At 41.0% G+C, this 19,898-nt stretch overlaps 1 protein-coding gene across 1 annotated transcript in view; it reads left to right on the top strand.

Annotated features, from left to right (window-relative positions):
- The first annotated feature begins 1,682 nt into the window (after nucleotides 1-1,682).
- LOC140733526 (peptidyl-prolyl cis-trans isomerase FKBP1B-like) overlaps nucleotides 1,683-19,898 on the top strand; it is a 36,192-nt gene continuing 17,976 nt past the window's right edge. Inside the window, exons 1-2 of the mRNA XM_073056973.1 lie at nucleotides 1,683-1,862; nucleotides 2,461-2,508. Of these exons, the coding sequence (XP_072913074.1) occupies nucleotides 1,826-1,862; nucleotides 2,461-2,508 (85 nt within the window). The 5' untranslated portion in view covers nucleotides 1,683-1,825. The remainder of the gene's footprint in view (nucleotides 1,863-2,460; nucleotides 2,509-19,898) is intronic.

Raw genomic sequence — 19,898 nt, 5'->3', positions numbered from 1 at the left:
ATGTCTCTTATTTAACATTGCAAATTTGTCAATAAGGTACAAAGAAAAAAGGATGAATATATGAGATTTCAATCATCATCAAATGCCTTTTTTGCTTTAGTTCCTGATAAATGGTACAAGTTTGCAAAATATACTTTTACCTATATGCAAAAAAATCCCTTCTACTAAAATTCATACATTGCCAGTCAGCATTGGTGTCTATTTATATATATATATAAATAGATACATTTATATAAATAATATATATATATTTCTATATTACTGTGAGCCATAGTACTAAGTGATATAAAGTTTCTGTCCAAAATAGTAGTACTATAGACACAAATCTTTCAGTTCACTGTGAGCAATTGATGGATAATTAGATATACACAGAATTGAATTTAACTAATTAATTGATGGAAGTCTAGAATTATAGACAGTTACAGCACAAAAGAAGGGCATTGGATCCATCAAGACCACTTTAGCCAAAAAATGGTCTTAATCTACAGCAACATAGCCAAAGACATAATCAGATACTCCCCAAAGTTCTTCTTAAATATGTAATGAGAGTTGTTTCTTTCAGTGTTACAGACCCCAGGTTTCTTTAGATGGGCGAAAAGAAATCAACTCCCCCCCCCAATCTTTCAGCCATTTAAGGTAAATTAATTTCTTCTTTATTGACAGCTGTGCCAGAAGTTGATGCTTCCTATCCACTCTACCTGGGCCTCATAGTTTTATACTATAGATAAACCTTCCACACTCTTCTTTATTTTCTGAGAAAATCAACTCCCATTTGTTCTCTTAACTAAAATTTTCCAGATCAGGCAATTTATTTATCAATCTCCTGTATATTCTCTCCAGTGCTGTTACATCCTTCTCGTTGTTTGCATGACAACGGGCGCTCTTTTCCAAGTTCTGCTATGGGAGGATGGGGGCAGGGGGAAGAGTGCAAACAGATACACAAAGCTTCCCTGTAGAAATGCATTATCTCCACAGGTTACTTGCACGATCAGTGGAAGGATTAGACCAATTACACACATATCCCCAACCGCCTGCCCCTCCTGACAGAAGGGACCTGGACTTTCACGTAATGGCCTCTTTAACTACCTCACCTACACAACGGTGAGGAAGTTATCCTCAATCCCGAGAGAATGTCTGACAAGAGGTACTGATGTCACCTGAACTAGCCCTGTACAGAACTAAAAACAGAAATAAAAAGTAGTGCAACAAAGAAGAGTTCCCAAGTATTTTGTGTATAGCACACATTGTTAGTGATGTGATTGGAATGCTTTGCCTGTGGCAGGGATCCAAGTTATATCTCCGTTAGAACCAGAGGGAGCAGTACTGTGTGCGAACTAAATGATTACATCTCTCTTTCTCTATCTGGCTCTACATTCTACTGTACTTTATTACGAAGAATATTCCGTAGACTTGCAAAGCTCTCAGTCAAGTTCCATTAGTTTAAAATAAGTCCATTCTCCATTCGATAGTCGTGCCAGACTGCAACTTCAACCTAACCCCACGTCGGCTGTGGGAACCACAGAAACCTGCTTAGCGGGAAGATGGGGGAGGGGTGAAAAGAGCCGGTCTCCGCTGCCTCGCTGCTGATTGGCGCACGGAACCGACCAACCTTCCAATTCCGCGTGGGAACTGGGTGGGTTCCGGATGATTGACGTGCAGGGACGACGTCACGCGTTCATTGACAGGCTGGGCTCGGCTGGTGCGTATTTCCAGCCACGCTGGGTGGAAGGGAGAAGAGACGTTGCTGTCGTTTTTAGTGGCGATTTTGACAATTTCCTTGTGGAAAGATACATATATCTATTTTTTAAATTATCATCGTTTAAGAATGGGCGTTGAAATCGAGACAATATCGCCAGGAGACGGTAATTCTTCTTTACAAAGGATATTTATTGTGTTAGTTGGGTTATGTGTTGTGTTAGCATTGTAGCAGTCTTAGCAGTCTAGACAAATTTGGTAGCAATGCAGTGTGTGGATATTTAAATGGCATTTGCTGACAGCTGCTTAAAGGCCAGTACTGTACTGTAAGGGAGAGATAACGGAGGGACTGCGGGATTTCGCTCTACTTCGATTTTCACTTGAACAATTTGTTCAGTTAGTATCGAGGAACGAGGAAACGATCCGGCATGTTTTTACTGATTTAACAGAGCGTGTGCTCGAAGATATATGTAAAGTTTAGTTATTGCAGTAGTCAAATCCTTGAGAGATCAAAGCCAACCATTCTGAAATAGGCATAGAATCTGAAACTTACGAGACGAAGATACGTTTTGGCAACTAATTCTGAAAGTTAGTACGTTTAAGCACTATGTTCTAAAGCTAATAGCATTAAAATAATGGAATATCCTACATTTGCAATGTTACATTTGAATATATTCAATTGTGCAATCTATTTCAAGTCATTGGTAAATGTCATACATAGTAAGTACTAACCATAAAAATGTACTAATTATAATCTTTTTTTAGGCAGGACATTTCCAAAAAAAGGACAGACATGCGTTGTTCACTATATAGGTAATGTATTCTATGAATGATACACTTCAATTTGGTATTAAAAAGAATGTCACCAGTGGGCAGTAATGGGCATTGCAGCTTTCTGAAGATGGTATCTGTGGTGGTGTTTATGAACCCCAACCTAGTTTAATGTAGAATGGCAGGATCTGCTCCCAAATTTACAGCCTCTCCCACACTGAAGTATTTTTTTTAAATTTTGGCCATGTCACCGTGGCAAAATGCTGAGACATAGCCAAGTCCTTTTCTCCAGGGAGGAAGAGTAGACTATAGGAAGAACTGCTCTCAGCTGCCCCATGTAGCTTTTGAGTACTGATTGCAGAATACTGGCAAAGTCCCAGGAGCAGTTCACTCTGCTCACTGGAGATGGTGCATGTCTTGGGCTGATGCAAAACAAAAGGAGAAAAATTTACCAAGGAATCTGTGAGCCCCAACTGTAAACTGATAAATGTAGAAAAACTGTAATTAATCAGTACAGTCTCCAGATCAACAACTATTTCCTATTAATCCACTATACAGTAAAGCATTGGTAAAGCATTTTGACACAATGCTAGTGGTTTTGCAAGTAACACTTGGTTTACAGTGTTACTAAATATACATACACTGTTTAATGCACCTGCAGGGTACATTGGAATTTTGTGCATTGTCTCTTGGAATAAAACATTGGGTTTGATATTTCACAAATGAGATCTTTTCTTATAAACTGTAAATCCGAGATTTGCTGGCTTACCTAGTCCAATTAATTTTGCTAGTAAACTTTCCTCAAAAGTCGGTTCTCCATTTCAGAACTGCTGGCTTACAGTTAGTATTAGTTTATTGGGTTAATGTAATAGGGCATAAAGTTGGTCATCCAATATTGGCAACATTAGTAGAGTGTTGAGAGCATTGCATTTGTAAAGTCTTCAGTTTTGGGTGGATATGCACAAAATCTTGGGTTGTTTAATGTGGATTATGATCCCAATGTACCCCTCTCTGTCATTTGTCATTGGCTTTTCCCTTTGCTTGTGGTTAATATGGGCCTTTGGTGATTATTTATCAGTGGTACAGGAAGTTCAGCAATACATGCAAGAAAGATATTATGGATTCTTACATAACTACATAATTCAAAAGATCCAGTGACCAGTCATACCGGTGCTTCTATTTATGTTCCAAAGTTTCAGGTAACTATTAAGAAAAGATTATCAGACTAAGTATCAGTATACATTTCTTGAGATGGTTGCTATCATTTTAGCCTTGGAATGGATTGAAGAAGTACACCCTGATTATGTACTAAGGGGCTCTGATTCATTCTCAGTCTTGACATCTATTAAAATAGATAATTAAAATTGTAAGCCAGGCATTCTTCTTGAGATTGGACAACATCTGTTGAGGCTGCAGGATCTAGGCCTGTGTATACATTTCATATGAGTTCCTGCCCATGTTGGGGTTGAAGTAAACAAGGTGGCAGACATTCTTGCCAAGCAATCGAAGTGAAGTACACTCCTTAAAATTTTATGGGAATGCCAAAAAAGGTGCCGCATATAGTGTTTGAATACAGTTCCTGGGAGCTGCAAAAGAAACATCTAATTGCTAAATAGAGATCTTTGGGACAGACATAGCTTAACAATGAAAGTTCATTAGGATATCACTGTCATTGTAACGTATAGAAGTACATATTTGACTTTCTGCAAAGCATTAGACTTTTTGATATTATTTGAGGTTTAATTGGGGTGGTTAATTTAGTGCTTTACCTCCTGTCTCTTTGCTCCACACTTCAACTCAATAGGAGGTGGTAATGCACTATGTTGGTTTGCCAACCACCACTGAACATTACAAGAAGCAGAACAGCTGGCAGGCTAGAGATGGTGCACTGCTGATGCAAGAAACGAGAGCTCTTCTTAAATAGATACAGAAGAAATTATTGATGTCACAGATATAAATAACTAACTAATTCAAATTATTAGTGGGTTTTTTTGTCTTTCAATTAATGCAGTAATGATTTTAGGAACAAAGTTCAATCACCTGAAATTAAGTCTGTAAGAATCTCCAAAGGATTACTCCAAGATAGCATACCTCATTAGTTCTGGTCATAATTTGAACTAAGTCAGTCATCACAGTTGTTGGTAACCTCTTGCAGGTCTTAAATATTTTAGAGCAAAATAAAACCCGTAAATCCTGGCAAGCCAAAACAAAAATATGAAAAACAAACACTTGGCAGAGCCACTATAGCAGAGATAGAATCAGTGTTCAAGACCAAGTATTTGCCATCAAATCTGGAAAACTGATAGTGCAAATGTGTGTTAAATTTGCGGGAAGGGCGAGAACGTGGACTAGAAGATGTATCCTGATGAAAGGTCTCAGCCTGAAATGTTGACTCTTTACTCTTTTCCATAGATGCTGCCTGGCCAGCTGAGTTCCTCCAGCAATTTGTGTGTGTTGCTTGGATTTCCAGCATCTGACAATATTCTCATGTTTGTGGATTATCTGTGGTGGGGTTGAGATCAAAGTTTTTAAATACTGGCAGTTAGAGATAGGGAAACCTGAAAGAAAGAAAAAAATTAAACTATGGAGAAAGTACAAAGCTAGTTACCTGCAATTTGGCTGCATTTTGCTCAGATGGTGCTGTTCCTTGCACTGCCCCAATGATGTGCAGTGTAGGAGGCTGAAGACAAAGGCCAGAGTGGGAGAGGGTCAGAGAATTAAAGTGACAGAAGGTGGGAAATTTTGTAAAGAAAAACAGAATGGATGACTGATTTGCAAAGTACCTGTCTGCAAGGGTACCACTAGGTAGAGGAGACCACGTATTGAACACCAGGATTAGAGGAAGTGCAAGTGAATTGCTCTTACACTTGTAAGGACAGTTTGGATCCCTGGATAGCGGGGGGCGGGGGGGGGGGTGGAAGTGGTGGGAATATGGCAACTCCTACAGTTGCATGGAAAGGTGCCAGAAAAAGGGAGTGGTTGAATATAGAATCGGAAACTCAAGGAGGAAAAGCTGCAAATTTAATGCATGTTTTGTGGATGATTTAATTGCAGAGGTAGATCTGTGCACTTATGGGGTGTCTCAGTTCTGACTGTTAATAACCTGATTTTAAAATCCCAGAAACATCGTTAATTTGATTACGGGTGTGTTGACTCAGTAATCCTCAAATCACTGCTCTGCCTGAAACAATGTCATGGGATCCTGTATGTCCACCCAAGTTAATCTTGTATTCAAAAAGGAGTCATTTTATTGAATTATTATCTCCACATCTCCTCTAATCTTTGTAGCCACACTTAAATAAGGCAAGAACATTGCAGGCTCTAAATTCATGTGAGATTGGATAGATTCAGTTCTAAGCACTATCTATTAGGGTGGTATCTATATTTGATAAGAATTAATGTGGCTTTTTGGTGTGTGGGGGAGTGTGGGGTTGGTGTAGGTGAGATTTGAAAAAGAGATTAAATTTGTGACAAAACATCAAAACCTACTTGATCTATTTTCCACTGCCTCTTAGGTTTTGTAACTCAAAATAATTGTTTGTTTGACGCATGTGCCACATTTCCTTCCATCTTTGTGAAGTTTCAGTATACGTCAATTCTCTATCATATGTTCAGCTTTTCCAGATGTCAAAACATCATTTCCGTGTTTATTTTGCCGTTCACAGAAAAGGTGAGGTGTTAATGACCTGTACATTCTCAGCGTATTTCCATCATTTAATCTTTGGGTCTGCTGAAGTGGTGAATATGGAGTGGCAACATTCAGTTCCTACATTGTTCTAATCAATTCAAAGCAGTCTATGTGTCATTAGTAGTAATTGATTGTACTTCAAGTAGATAGGATGCCTTTGTTACAATTTTGTGTCACAAGTGCTCCAACCTCGTATTTGTAATTCTTCACACTTTCACATTCGTGTTGCACACGCTGTAAAGCACTGTAAATATAGAGCTGTGAAGAAAACAGCTGAAGCATTAACTTCTTTATATTTCTGCTGTGAAAAATTATGATAGTCAGCTGTATAAATAATTCCTCACTTTGACCCATTTATAAAAGAGTAAAAGCTGGTGGTAGACCAGAGGGCTTGGAAATTTTCAGGAACCAGCAGAGACTAAAAAGCTTATAGGCTGGGAGAAAACTGCTTATGAAGGATAACTGACAGGTAATATCAAAACAAACAGCAAAAGCTTCTTTGGACATATAAAAATGAAGAGGGTAGAAAGGGAAGTGTAGGATCCTTGGAGGGTTAGACTGTGGAGTAAGTAATAGGAAACAAGGAAATGGCATGTAATTTGAGCCAATATTTTCCTTCAGTCTTCACAGCGGAGGACACTGGAAATGATCCAAGTTGGCAGATGGGCTAGTTTCAAATTGCAAGGGAGAATTGTAACAGTCTCTATCTTGAGGGATAAGTTGTTGAGAAAAGCTAGTGGGTCTAAAGACAAACTAGCCATCAGGACCCCATAATCTGCATCAAGGGTTTTTAAAATAAATGTTGCAGAGTTGGTGGGACCATTGGCTGATAGTTTTCAAAATGTACTTAGTTCCAGAAGATTGGAAAGCCACAAATGTGTCACCATTGTTGAGAAAGCAAAGACAACCAAAAGAAGGAAACTAGCTATTGAAAGCGAATTACTGGAGACATAATCAAGGAAGAAGTAACTAGTCATTTAGAGAAGATTAATGCAGTCAAACCAAGTCACTGTTTTATAAAAGGAAAACTTTTCATGGATGTATTGGGCAGTGTCAGTAGTGAGGAAGCTGTAGATACAGTTTATTTGGATTCATAGATATCATTTTATAAGGTCCCACAAAAAAAGCTAGTGCATAAAATAAAAGCTCATGAAAGTAGTGTGTTGACGTGGATAGAAGAACACTTATCACATTGAAGAAAGAGTACTCCATCTGCCACTTCTCAGTCTCAGCTCTGCATTTTGTCAATGCCCGCTGCAACCTACAAAAATTCTCCACACTATTTACTTTACCAACCTTCATGCCATCTGCAATCTTACTAACACACCCTTCTACTTTCTCATCACTCATTTATGAAAATCACGAAGAGCAGGGTATCCCAGAATAGATTCCTGCAGAACACCACTGGTCACTGACCTCCAGGCAGAATGCACTCCATCTACTACCACTCTCTGCTTTCTATAGGCATATCAATTCTGTATCCACATCGCCAAATATCCCTGGCTCCCATGCCTCCTGATTTTCTGTATGAGCCGAACATGGGGAAGCTTGTCAAATGCCTTACTAAAATCTATGTACCCCACAACCACAGCTCTCTTTGATAACATACTTTGTCACATTCTCAAAGAATTAATTCAGGTTTGTGATGCGTGACCTGCCTGTCACAAAGCCATGCTGATTATCCCTAATCAGACAATGTTTCTTCAAATGCTCATAAATTCCTTTCTCTTAAGCATCCTCTCCAATAATTTGCTCACCACTAGAGTAAGACTGATAGGTCTATAAGTCTCAGGGTTATCCTTACTCCCTTTCTTGAACTAAGGAATAGCACTTGCCACTCTCTATTCATCTTGTACAACTCTTGTGGTCAGTAAGGACACAAAGACCGTCGCCAAAGGTGCAGCAATTTTCTCCCTGCTTCCAGTAGTTAGCATGAGATATATCCTGTCCAACCCTGGAGACATCTATCCTAATGTTTTTCAGAGAACAACAGTGACATCTTGCAGACAGTTTATGAAACTACTTGTGCTGCTACTTTTTAAAAATATGATTCTAATACAAAGCTGTGTGCGATTGGAGCCTGTGCTTTACATTTTAATGGTGTGTTTTTTGGGCTGATTGAGCAATCTGGCATGTTGCATGAGGTTGGGAGTAAAATGTGTGGCCTGGAAGCAGGTCATCGGCTCCATTCCGTCTGTCCGATTGAGGCGCTGAGCGAGCTTTAAGTTGACAATGCTGAGAGTGGAGGGTGTGTCAGTCGTTATTCAGTGCCATCTGACTGCATTTGAACGGTCTTCCTCTCCCTCTCACTAACTGCTGTCAGAGGAAAGTGCAGGAGTCTTGGGTTCCAAGTTGTAAGGATTGATCAGCGAGGTTTGTGGCTAAGGACTCATTTTGGGGGACTTTGAGGTTAATGTGGCATGTGTTTCTGGATTCTGGTTACTCTTTTTGCTGTCTGTGAGCAGTTTGGGGCACCTTGGTGAAGACTGTCTCTGCAGCCTACTGGTGTGGCACTGAACTGAACTAAACTAAATGCTCCTGGTCTCCTAGTTTGGTGTTTGATCATCTATGTTGTTCTCTTGCTTTTCGCTCTTTGTGCAATCTTTTCTTTTTTTGCTCATTGGTTCTTTGAACAGGTTCTACAGTGTTTCTTTGTTTTGTGAGAGGACAAATCTCTGAGTTGTATTCCGTATACAGTGAAAATAAATGTACTTTGTACTTTGATTCTTTGAAGAACGTGACGTTATGTGGAGCTTGGAATTCAGAAGATGATAATGTAAGGAAATGAAACTAAGATTTCTGCTATGGATTGACCATTTGGAATCAGAGGGAAAAATCAGGAGGGATAGTGAAACACAGTGAACAGAGGAACTGAAGAGAAAGGCAGATCACAAGAAAATTAGGAGAGGGGAAGATTGAGGCTCTGATAGAATTCAAAACTTGTTGAAATTTAGTTTGGGTAGAAAATTTCTTTTTAAATATCCCTTGATAAAATGCTGGTTAGTTTTAAATAGACCCTTCTGTGTGAAATACTATCATTTATCCAAATGAACTAAATGACTGCAATAGTTTTCAAAAGAATATAAAAAAAACACAAGGCACAGGGACAGAATTAGACCATTTGACCCATTGAGTCTGTTCTGCCATTCAATCATGGCTGATCTTTTTTTGCCCCCTCCTCAGCTCCACTCCCCGGTCTTCTCCCCATAACCTTTCATGCCGTGGCCAATCAAGAACTTAACAATCTCTGCCTTAAATACACCCAATAACCTGGCCTCCACAGCTCACTGTAGTAACAAATTCACCTCCCTCTGGCTAAAGAAATTTCTCTGCACCTGTTTTAAATGGATGCACCTCTATCCTGAAGCTGTGCCCTCTTGTCATAGACTCCCCCACCATGGGACACATCCTTTCCATATCTACTCTGTCTCGGCCTTTCAACTTTAGAAAGGTTTCATTGAGATCCTCCCTCGTCCTTCTAAATTCCAGCGAGTACAGGCCCAGAGCCATGAAACATTCCTCATGTAATAACCCTTTCATTCCCAGAGTCATCCTTGTGAACCTCCTCTAGACCCTCTCCAATGCTAGCACATTTTTTCTAAGATAATAAGTCCAAGAGTGTTCACTATACTCAAGGAGAGGCCTCACCAGTGCCTTAGAAAGCCTCAGCATCACATCCCTGCTCTTATATTCTTGACCGCTTGAACTGAATGCCCGCATTGCATTTACCTTCCTTGCCACTCACTCAACCTGTAAGTTAACCTTTAGGATGTTCTGCAAAAGGACTCCAAAATCCCTTTGCATCTCAGATTTTTGAATTTTCTCCCCATTTCAAAAATACTCTGCACATTTATTCCTACTACCAGAATGCATGACCATGCATTTTCCAACACTGTATTTCATTTGCCACTCTTTTGCCCATTCTCCTAATCTGTCTTCGGCCTTCTGCAGCCTACCTATTTCCTCAACATTACCTGCCCTTCCATTAATGTTCATATTATCTGCAAACTTGGCAAAAAAGCCACCCATTCCATCATCCAAATCATTGATATACAGCATAAAAAGAAGTGGTCCAAACAACAACCACTGTGGAACACCACTAGTCACTGGCAACCAACCAGAAAAGGATACTTTTATTTCCACTTGCCGCCTCCTCCCAGTCAGCCAATCTAGCAGTTCTGCATCCTCTCTCATAACTCTTTTATTTGTTACATACTTGAAAAAAGCTTTTTCTATTTACCTGGATATTGTTTGCTAACCTGGTTTCGTATTTGATCTTTTCCCTTTTAATAATTACTTTAGTTGCTTTTAAAAGCTTCCCAATCCTCTGCCTTCCTGCTAATTTTGCTAAATGTATGCCCTGTCTTCTGCTTTTACGTTAGCTTTAACTTCCCTTGTCAGTCATGGTTGTACTATTTTGCCTTTTGAGTATTTTTTTGTTTTTGGAACACATCTGTCCTGCACCTTCCTCATTTTTCCCAGTGACTCGAGCCATTGCTGCTCTGCTGTCATCCTGCCAGCATCTCCCTCCAATTTACTTTGGTCAACTCCTCCTTCATATCGCTATAATTTCCTTCACTCCACTGAAATACCCCTACGTCAGTCTATACTTTCTCCCTATCAAATTTCAAGTTGAACTCAATCATATTGTGATCACTGCCTCTTAAGGGTTTCTTTACCTTAAGCTCTCTAATTGCCTCTGGTTCATTACATAACACCCAATCCAGTATAGCTGATCTAGAATACTCAATGACAGATTGCTCTAAAAATCCAGCTCTTAGGCATTCAACAAATAAACTCTCCTGAGATCCCTTACCAACTTGATTTTCCCAATCTACCTGCATGTTAAAATCTCCCATGACTATCATAACAATGCCCTTTTGTTATGCCTTTTCTATTTCCTGTTGTAATCTGTAGCTACTGTTACAGAAACAGTAGCATCCCAGCTACTGTTTAGAGGCCTGTATACTTTTTACTCTTGCACTTTCTTAACTCAAGCTATGTGGATTCAATACCTTCCAATCCTATGTTACATGTTTCTAATGATTTCATACCATTCTTTACCAGCAGAGCCACGTAACCCCTTTGCCTACCTTCCTATCCCTCTGACACAATGTGTAACCTTGGACATCCGGCTCCCATTCAGCATGAGGATAATATGTTTAGCAGCTGGCCACCATAACAACTAAATTCAACAGTGGCATCTTTTGGATTAAAAAGGATGATCAGATTCAGTAACTTTTGAATGTCATCCTTGCCAGTTAAAAAATAGCATGAAGAGAAATGTTATATAAATACCAAGATGGTATTACCAAGTAGGTGGAAAGAAATTATTTTCTTTGGACCACCTGAGTTTCCATTATATTTTTACAGCTCACTGGCTATTGCTCTGGAAAATTTCTGAAGAAAATGAATTCAGCTTCTGTATTGTAGTTCCTTTGGCCCATTCAACAATTTGCTAACGATATGTTAATTATGCAAAGTAATATTCAATGCAGTGTCACTTTGGTTTTTAAATTTGTAATGCAAGAATTAGTCTTGCATGGCTTTGTAAGAATTAAACTAACAACAAATTTTAATGAATTGTCAGAAGTGTTTTGTCTTTTTGCTTCAAGTAGCTGCTGCACACTTTATTTTAAGAATTTTATTTGAAGAATCTGAGATTAGTTGAAGACAGGGCATTTCAGGTGAGAATTGGATTTGGTTTATTGCTGTCACATACCAAGATACAGTGAAAAGCTGGTCTCGCATACGGATGTACACTGTAGGGCTACTTGCAATTATGTACTTTCTGAACTGTTGTATATTTTAATCATCCATCCCTACTCTGCCAGGTGCACCATGTTGCCTACAAAACTTGCAGTTTGCAAATTCAACCAGATAAAGTTGTCTAGTTCTTTAATAACAGTGTTATGTTTTATTGCACAGCGAATAATAAATACCCAACATGTATTTCAACCATATTTTTTCTCGCTGAGTGCTTTCATACATTTCCTTACTATATGATGAGTTGGTCAATCCACATCAGAGGTGCGTAAAAAGAGCTAACTTTTAATCAGGGCAGTGCAATCGAGATTTTAAAGGCAGAGTTTCGTGGCACTTTCTCTGAGTTATGGAGCGACCAGTCAGCAAGAGGGATTTATCAGAAGGAGCCGATAAAGATAACTCGAGTGCCAGTGCAGTGCCCATTCTTTTGTGGTGTGCCAGTGTTTCAAGTGGCTTTGGCTCATCATCAGGCAAGATCAAGCATCTGTTAGGGCATTGTAGTTTAGTGAGAGTGGCTCCATGAGCAGTGTTTTGTACTCTGTGGGAAGTCTGGGTGAACTTCAGTCTCCAAGGTAAACACATCTGCACCAGGTGCACCGAGCTGCAGCTCCTGAGAGAACATATTAAGGAACTGGATTGGTAGCCCAATGACCTTTGACTCATATGGAAGAATGAGGAGGTGATAAACAGGAACTACAGCGAGGTTGCGGGAGACAGGTAACTGGGTGACTGTCAGGAGAAGGAAGGGAAATGCACAACCAGCAGGTGCAGGGTACACCTGTGGCCGTTCCCTTCAATAATAAGTATACAACTTTAGATACTATTGACAGGGACAACCTGCTGAGGGGAGCCACAATGACTGGGTCTCTGGCACTGAGTTTGGTGCTGTGACTCATAAGAGCAGAGAGGTGAAGAGGACTGCAGTGTTGATAAGAGATTCCTTAGTTAAAGGAAGAGTAATGAGGTTCTGTGGGCGCAGTGGAGACACACGGATGGCATGTTGTCCCTCTGGTGCCAGGATCAGGGATATCTCTGATCAGGTCCATGGCATTCTCAAGGCTGAGGGTGAGCAGGTACATAGACAAGGTGAGGAGGTCCTGAAGAGAGATTTCAGGGAACTAGGAAAGCTGAAAAACTAGGAATGCTGAGATTACTTTAGCATAGTAATCTCTGGATTACTGCCTGTGCCACATGCCAGTGGATGTGAACGCATGGCTGAGGAACTGGGGTAGGGGTTCAGATTTACGGATCTTTGGGATCTCTTTTAGGGAAGGTTTTACCTCTACAAAAGGGACAGGTTCTACCCGAACCAGAGGGGGTCCAATATCATTGTAGGTTTAAACTAATTTGGCAGGTGGATGGGAACTGGAGTGATAGTGCTAAAGATGAGATAGTTCATTTACAAGTAGAGGCAATATGTAGTGAGATTCTTAGCAAGTTGAGGCTGATGATGGGGCAAGATTGCAGTCAACAAAATAAGTTGAAATGTAAAAGGTGGACAAAATCAAAAAGGGTGACTACAGGACTGAAGGTGTTATACTTGTACGTGCATAGTATACGGAATAAGGTAAATGAACTTGTAACAGATTTACAGATTTGGCATGAATGAAGTAGGCATCACCGATTCATGGCTGAAAGATTATAGCTGGGAGTTTAATGTCTAAGGATACACATTATATTGAAAGATCAGGCAGGAAGACAGAAAGTGTGTTGTTGCTCTGATGAAAAACTTAAATCAAATCATTAGAAAGAGATGACATGGGGTTGGAAGGTGTTGAATCATTGTGGACAGAGCTAAGGAACTGCATGGGTAAAAAGATCCTGCTGAAATTTATATACAGACTCCTAAACAGTAGTAAGGATGAGTTCTACAAATTATAACGGGAGATAGAAAATGCATGCCCGAAGGGTAATGTTACAATAGTCATAGATTTTAATATGCAGGTAGATTGGGAAAATCATGTTGATCTGGATTTCAAGAGGGGGAATTTTTTGAGTGCCTACAAATTGGCTTTTTAGAGCAGCTCGTGGTTGAGCCCACTAGGGGATCAGCTATTCTGGATTGGGTGTTGTGCAATGAACCACAATTGATTAGAGAGCTTGAGGTAAAAGAATCTTTAGGGGAAAATGATCATAATATGATCAAATTCACCCTGAAATTTGAGGAGAAGCCAAAATCAGATATATCAATATTACACTGGAACAAAGGGAATAACAGGCAAGAGGGAGGAGTTGGCCAGAATGAATTAGAAAAGATAAACATGTACAAACAAGCTGGATGAACTCAGCAGGTCAGGCAGTGTCCGTTGAAAGGAGCAGTCAGCGTTTCAGGCCGAGACCCTTTGTCAGGACTAAAGGAGGGGGCAGGGGCCCTATAAAGAAGGTGGGGGGAGGGTGGAAGGTGCCAGGTGAATAACCAATCAGAGGAAAGATCAAGGGGTGGGGAGGGGAAGCAGGGAGGGAGGGGATAGGTAGGAGAGGTGAAGAAGGAATGTAAGGGGAAAGCACTATGGGTAGTAGAAGAAGACAGAATCATGAGAGAGGTGATAGGCAGCTAGAAGAGGAGGCAGAGTGAAAGTGGGATGGGGGAAGGGAGAGGGAGGGAATTACCGGAAGTTGGAGAATTTGATGTTCATACCAAGGGGCTGGAGACTACCCAGATGGTATATGAGGTGTTGCTCCTCCAACTAGAGTTGGCCGCATCATGGCAGTAGAGGAGGCCTTGTATGGACATATCCAAATGGGAATGTGAAGCAGAGTTGAAGTGAGTGGCAACCGGGAGATCCTGCCTGTTGTGGCGGACGGAGCGGAGGTGCTTGACAAAGCGGTCCCCCAATCGATGTAGAAGAGGGAGCACCGGATGCAATAGATTATCTCAACAGACTCACAGGTGAAGTGCTGTCTCACCTGGAAAGTCTGTTTGGGGCCCTGAATGGTAGTAAGAGAGGAGGTGTAGGGACAGGTGTAGCACTTACACTTGCAGGGATAGGTCCCAGGTGGGAGATCTGTGGGGGGGGGGGGGAACGTGTGGACCAGGCAGTTGCAGAGGGAATGATCCCTGCGAAAAGCAGAGAGGGGTAGAGAGGGAAAGATGTCCTTAGTGATGGGGTCCTGTTGAAGATGGCGGAAGTTGCGGAGGATAATATGCTGGATTTGGAGGCTGGTGGGGTGATAGATGAGGACAAGTGGAACACGGTCCCTGTTGTGGTGACGGGAGGATGGGGTGAGGGCTGAAGTGCGGGAAATGGAGGAGATGTGGGTGAGGGCATCATTGATGACGGCAGAAGGGAAACCACAATTCTTAAAGAAAGAGGACATTTGGAATGTCCTGGAACAGAAAGCCTCATCCTTGGAGCAGATGCGGCAGAGACGGAGGAACTGGGAATAGCATTTTTACATTTGGCAGGGTGGGAAGAGGTATAATCAAGGTAATTATGGGAGTCAGTAGGTTTATAGAAGATGTCAGTGGATAGTCTATCCAGAGATAGAGATCGAGAAAGGGGAGAGAAGTGTCCTAGATGGACCAAGTGAATTTGAGGGCTGGGTGAAAGTTAAAGGCAAAGTCAATGAAATTGACGAACTGAGCATGGGTGCAGGAAGCAGCACCAATGTAGTCGTCAATGTATCGAAGGAAAAGTTGGGGAGCAGTACCAGTATAGATTTGGAGCATAGACTGTTCCACGTAACCCACAAAGAGGTTGGAGGAGCAACACCTCATATACCATCTGGGTAGTCTCCAGCCCCTTGGTATGAACATCGAATTCTCCAACTTCTGGTAATTCCCTCCCTCTCCCTTCCCCCATTCCACTTTCACTCTGCCTCCTCTTCTAGCTACCTATCACCTCTCTCATGTTTCTGCCTTCTTCTACTGCACATAGTGCTTTCCCCTTACATTCCTTCTTCACCTCTCCAGCCTATCCCCTCCCCACCCCTTGATCTTTCCTCTGATTGGTTTTTCACCTGCAACATTCCACCCTCACCCAGCTTCTTTATCGGGCCCCTGCCCCCCCCTCCTCCTTTAGTCCTGACGAAGGGTCTCAGCCCGAAATGTTGACTGCTCATTTCAACAGATGCTGCCCATCCTGCTGAGTTGATCCAGCTTGTTTGTACGTGTTTATTTGACCACAGCATCTGAAGTGTACTTTGTGTTTAATTAGAAAAGATCACTGGCAGGGAATGCGGCAGAGCTGCAATGGCTGGAATTTCTGGAAGCAATTTGAAAGGCACAGGATATATACATCCTAAAGAGGCAGAAGTATTCTAAAGGCAAGATGATACAACCATGGTCAACATGAAAACTAATGAGGGGCCATATAATAGAGAAAAATTAGTGGGAAGTTTAGGGGATTGGGATGCTTTTAAATACTGTACCAACAGAAGGCAACTACAAAAAGACATTAAGAAGGTAAAGATGGAATGCAAAGTTAATCTAGCCAATAATATTAAAGATGCCAAATGTTTCTATAGCTACATAAAGTGTAAAAGAGAGACATGACTGGGTATCGGATCACAGGAAATTGATGCTGGAGAGGTAGTAATGGGGGACAAGGAAACAGCGGACAAACTTAGTAAGTATTTTGCATCAGTCTTCACTGTGGAAGACACTAGCACTATGATGGAAGTTCCAAGTGTCAGGGCTCATGAAGTGCGTGAAGTTTCCATTACTAAGGAGAAGGTTCTTGGGAAACTGAAAGGTCTGAAGGTAGATAAGTCACCTTTGTCAGATGGTGTACACCTAAGGGTTCTGAAAGAGGTGGCTGAAGAGGTTGTGGAGGCATTGGTAAAGATCTTTAAAGAATCACTAGAATGGTTCTGGGAGACTGGAAAATTACAAATGTCACTCCACTTTTCAAGAAGGGAGAGAATCAGAAGAAAGAGAACTATAGGCCAGTTAGTCTGACCTCAGTGGTTGGGAAGATGTTGGAGTCAATTGTTAAGCATGTAGTTTCAGAGTACTTGGAGGCACATGATTAAAAAATGGCCTTAGTCAGCATGGTTTCCTCAAGGGAAAATCTTGCCTGAGAAATCTGTTGGAATTCTTTGAAGAAATAACAAGCAGGACACACAAAGGAGATTCGGTTGATGTTGTGTAGTTGGATTTTCAGACTGTCTTTGACAAAGTGCCACAGATAAGGCTGTTCAACAAGCTACAAGCCCCATGGTATTACAGGGAAGATTCTAGAATGGATAAAGCAGTGGCTGATGGGTAAGAGACAAAAAGAAGGAATAAAGGAAGCCTTTTCTGGTTGGCTGCAGGTGACTAGTGGTGTTCCACAGGTGTCTGTATTGGGACTGATTCTTTGTGTGTTACATGTCGATATTTTGGATGATGGAATTAATAGCTTTATTGCAAAGTTTGCAGATGAAATTGCTGGGGCCTGAGGAGAGATTTAAAACACCCATAGCGACAGCAGATGTACCAGAGCATTGGAGGATAGCCTATGTTGTTCCACTGTTTTTAAAAAAGGCTCTCAACAGGAACCAGGAAATTATAGGCTGGTGAGTCTGATGTCAGTTGTGGGAAAGTTATTGGAAGGTATTCTAAGGGACCGGATAAACAACTATTTGGATAGACATGAACTGATTAAGGCTAGTCAGCATGGTTTCATGAGTGGTAGGTCATGTCTAACAATGAAATTACCTTGAAAGTGGATGAAGGCAAGGCAGTGGATGTTGTGTACATAGACTTTGGTAAGCCATTTTACAAGCTACTACATGGGAGGCTTGTCAAGAAGGTTCAGTCGCTCGGCATTCAGGATGAGGTAGCAAACTGGATTAGAAACTGGCTTTGTGAGAGAAGCCAAAGTGTGGGAGTAGAGGGTTGCCTGTCTGACTGGAGGCCTGTGACAAGTGGTGTGCTGCAGGGAATGGTGCTGGGTCCTTTGTTGTTTGTCATCTATATCAATGATCTGGATAATAATGTGGTTAACTGATCAGCAAATTTATGGATAACACCAAGATTGGGGGTGTAGTGGACAGTGAGAAAGGCAATCATAGCTTGCAGAGGGATCTGCATCGGCTGGAAAAATGGGCTGAAAAATAGCAGATGGAATTTAATACAGTCAAGTATGAGGTTTTGCACTTAAGTGGAATCAACCAGGGTAGGTCTTACACAGTGAACAGTAGGGCTCTGAGGAGTGTGGTAGAACAAAGGGATCTGGGAATACAGGTCCATAATTCATTGAAAGTGGTATCACAGGCAGATAAGTTCGTAAAGAAAGCTCTTGGCACATTGGCCTTCATAAATCAATGTGTTGAGTAAGGAAGACGGTTGAAATTGTATGATGCATTGGTGAGGCCAAATCTGGAGTATTGTGACCAAATACAAACACCTGCCTACAGGAAAGATATAAACAAAATTGAAAGAGTGCAGAGAAAATTTACAAGGCTGTTGCCGGGTCTGGAGGACCTGAGTTATAAGGAAAGATTGAATAGGTTAGGACTGTATTGTTTAGAACATTGAAGGCTGAGAGGGGATTTGATAGAGGTATACAAAATTGAGGGGTGGAGACAGGGTAAATACAGGTAGGCTTTTCCCACTGAGATTGGTTGGGGCTACAATCAGAGGTCATGGGTTAAGAGTGAAAGGTGAGAAGTTTAAGGAGAACATGAGAAGAAACTTCTTCACTCAGAGGGTTGTGAGAGTATGGAATGAGCTGCCAGCACATTTGGTGTATGTGAGCTCGATTTCAATGTTTTAGAGAAGTTTGGATAGGTACATGGATAATAGAGATATGGAAGGCTATGGTCCAGGTTCAGGTCGATGGGAATAGGGCAGTTTAAATGGTTTTAACATGGACTAGATGGGCCGAAGTGCCTGTTTCTATACTGCTCTATGACTCTATGTCAATATGAAGGTAAGTGGAGGGGCAGATAATTTTGAGGAAGTAGAGAGGCTACAGAAGGACTTGAGTTAGGAGAATGGTCAAAGAAGTGGCAGATGAATACTGTGTCGGGAAGTATATGGTCATGCACTTTGGTTGAAGAAATGAAAAGGTTGACTATTTTCTAAATGGAGAGAAAATGCAAAAATCTAAGGCACAAAGAGACTTGTGCAGGATTACCTAAAGGTTAATTTCCATGTTGAGTCTACGGTAAGGAAGGCAAATATGTTAGCCTTCATTTCAAGAGGATTGAAATATAAAAGCAAGGATGAAATGTTGAGATTTTACAAAGCACTGGTGAGGCCTCACTTGGAGTATTGTGAGCAGTTTTAGGCTCCTTATCTTAGTGTTATATTAATGTGCTGAAACTAGAGAGGGTTCAAAGGAGGTTCACAAAAATTATTCCAGGATGTATAGGCTGTCATATGAAGAGTGTCTGATGGCTCTGGGCATGTATTCACTGGAATTAAGAAGAACAAGGGGTAACCTCATTGAAACCTATCGACTGGTGAAAGGCCATGATAGGGTGGATGTGGAGAGGATGGTGGGAGAGTCTAAGACCAGAGGACTTAGAGGGGTATCCTTTTAGAACAGAGATGAAGAGGAATTTCTTTAGCCAGAGAGTGGTGAATCTGTAGAATTCTTTGCCACAAGCACTTGTGGAGTCCTAGTCTTTGTGTATATTTAAGGAAGTGGTTGATAGATTCTTAATTGGTCAGGGCATGAAGGAATGCAGGGGTGAAGGCCCTCCTGATTGGAGCTGAGAGGTAAAATGGATCAGCCATGATAAAATGGCGGAGCAGACTCAATGGGCCAAATGGCCTAATTCTGCAACTATATCTTATGGTCTTATGATTATTTCGGTAAGTTATTTTGCCCTATTTAGTAAATACACATAATTATTAGGGAACCAAAACAAATAAGCTTTGGTGTAATTTATTTTGTATGTTTTTGCTTGGGAATCATTCGCACTTCTGTCAAATTCAGGAATTGTCAAACCCAATAGATATTTTAAGAAGTTCAATTATGCAAAGTACTCTCCCAAACTGTGAGCAAAATTAAATTAATTTTGAATTATGTATTTTTTCAAATAT

The sequence above is a fragment of the Hemitrygon akajei genome, chromosome 9 (genome assembly GCF_048418815.1).
Source record: "Hemitrygon akajei chromosome 9, sHemAka1.3, whole genome shotgun sequence".
Lineage (NCBI taxonomy): Eukaryota > Metazoa > Chordata > Chondrichthyes > Myliobatiformes > Dasyatidae > Hemitrygon > Hemitrygon akajei.
Note: the sequence above shows the minus strand (reverse complement) of the source record. Positions and strands in the feature narration are given on the sequence as shown.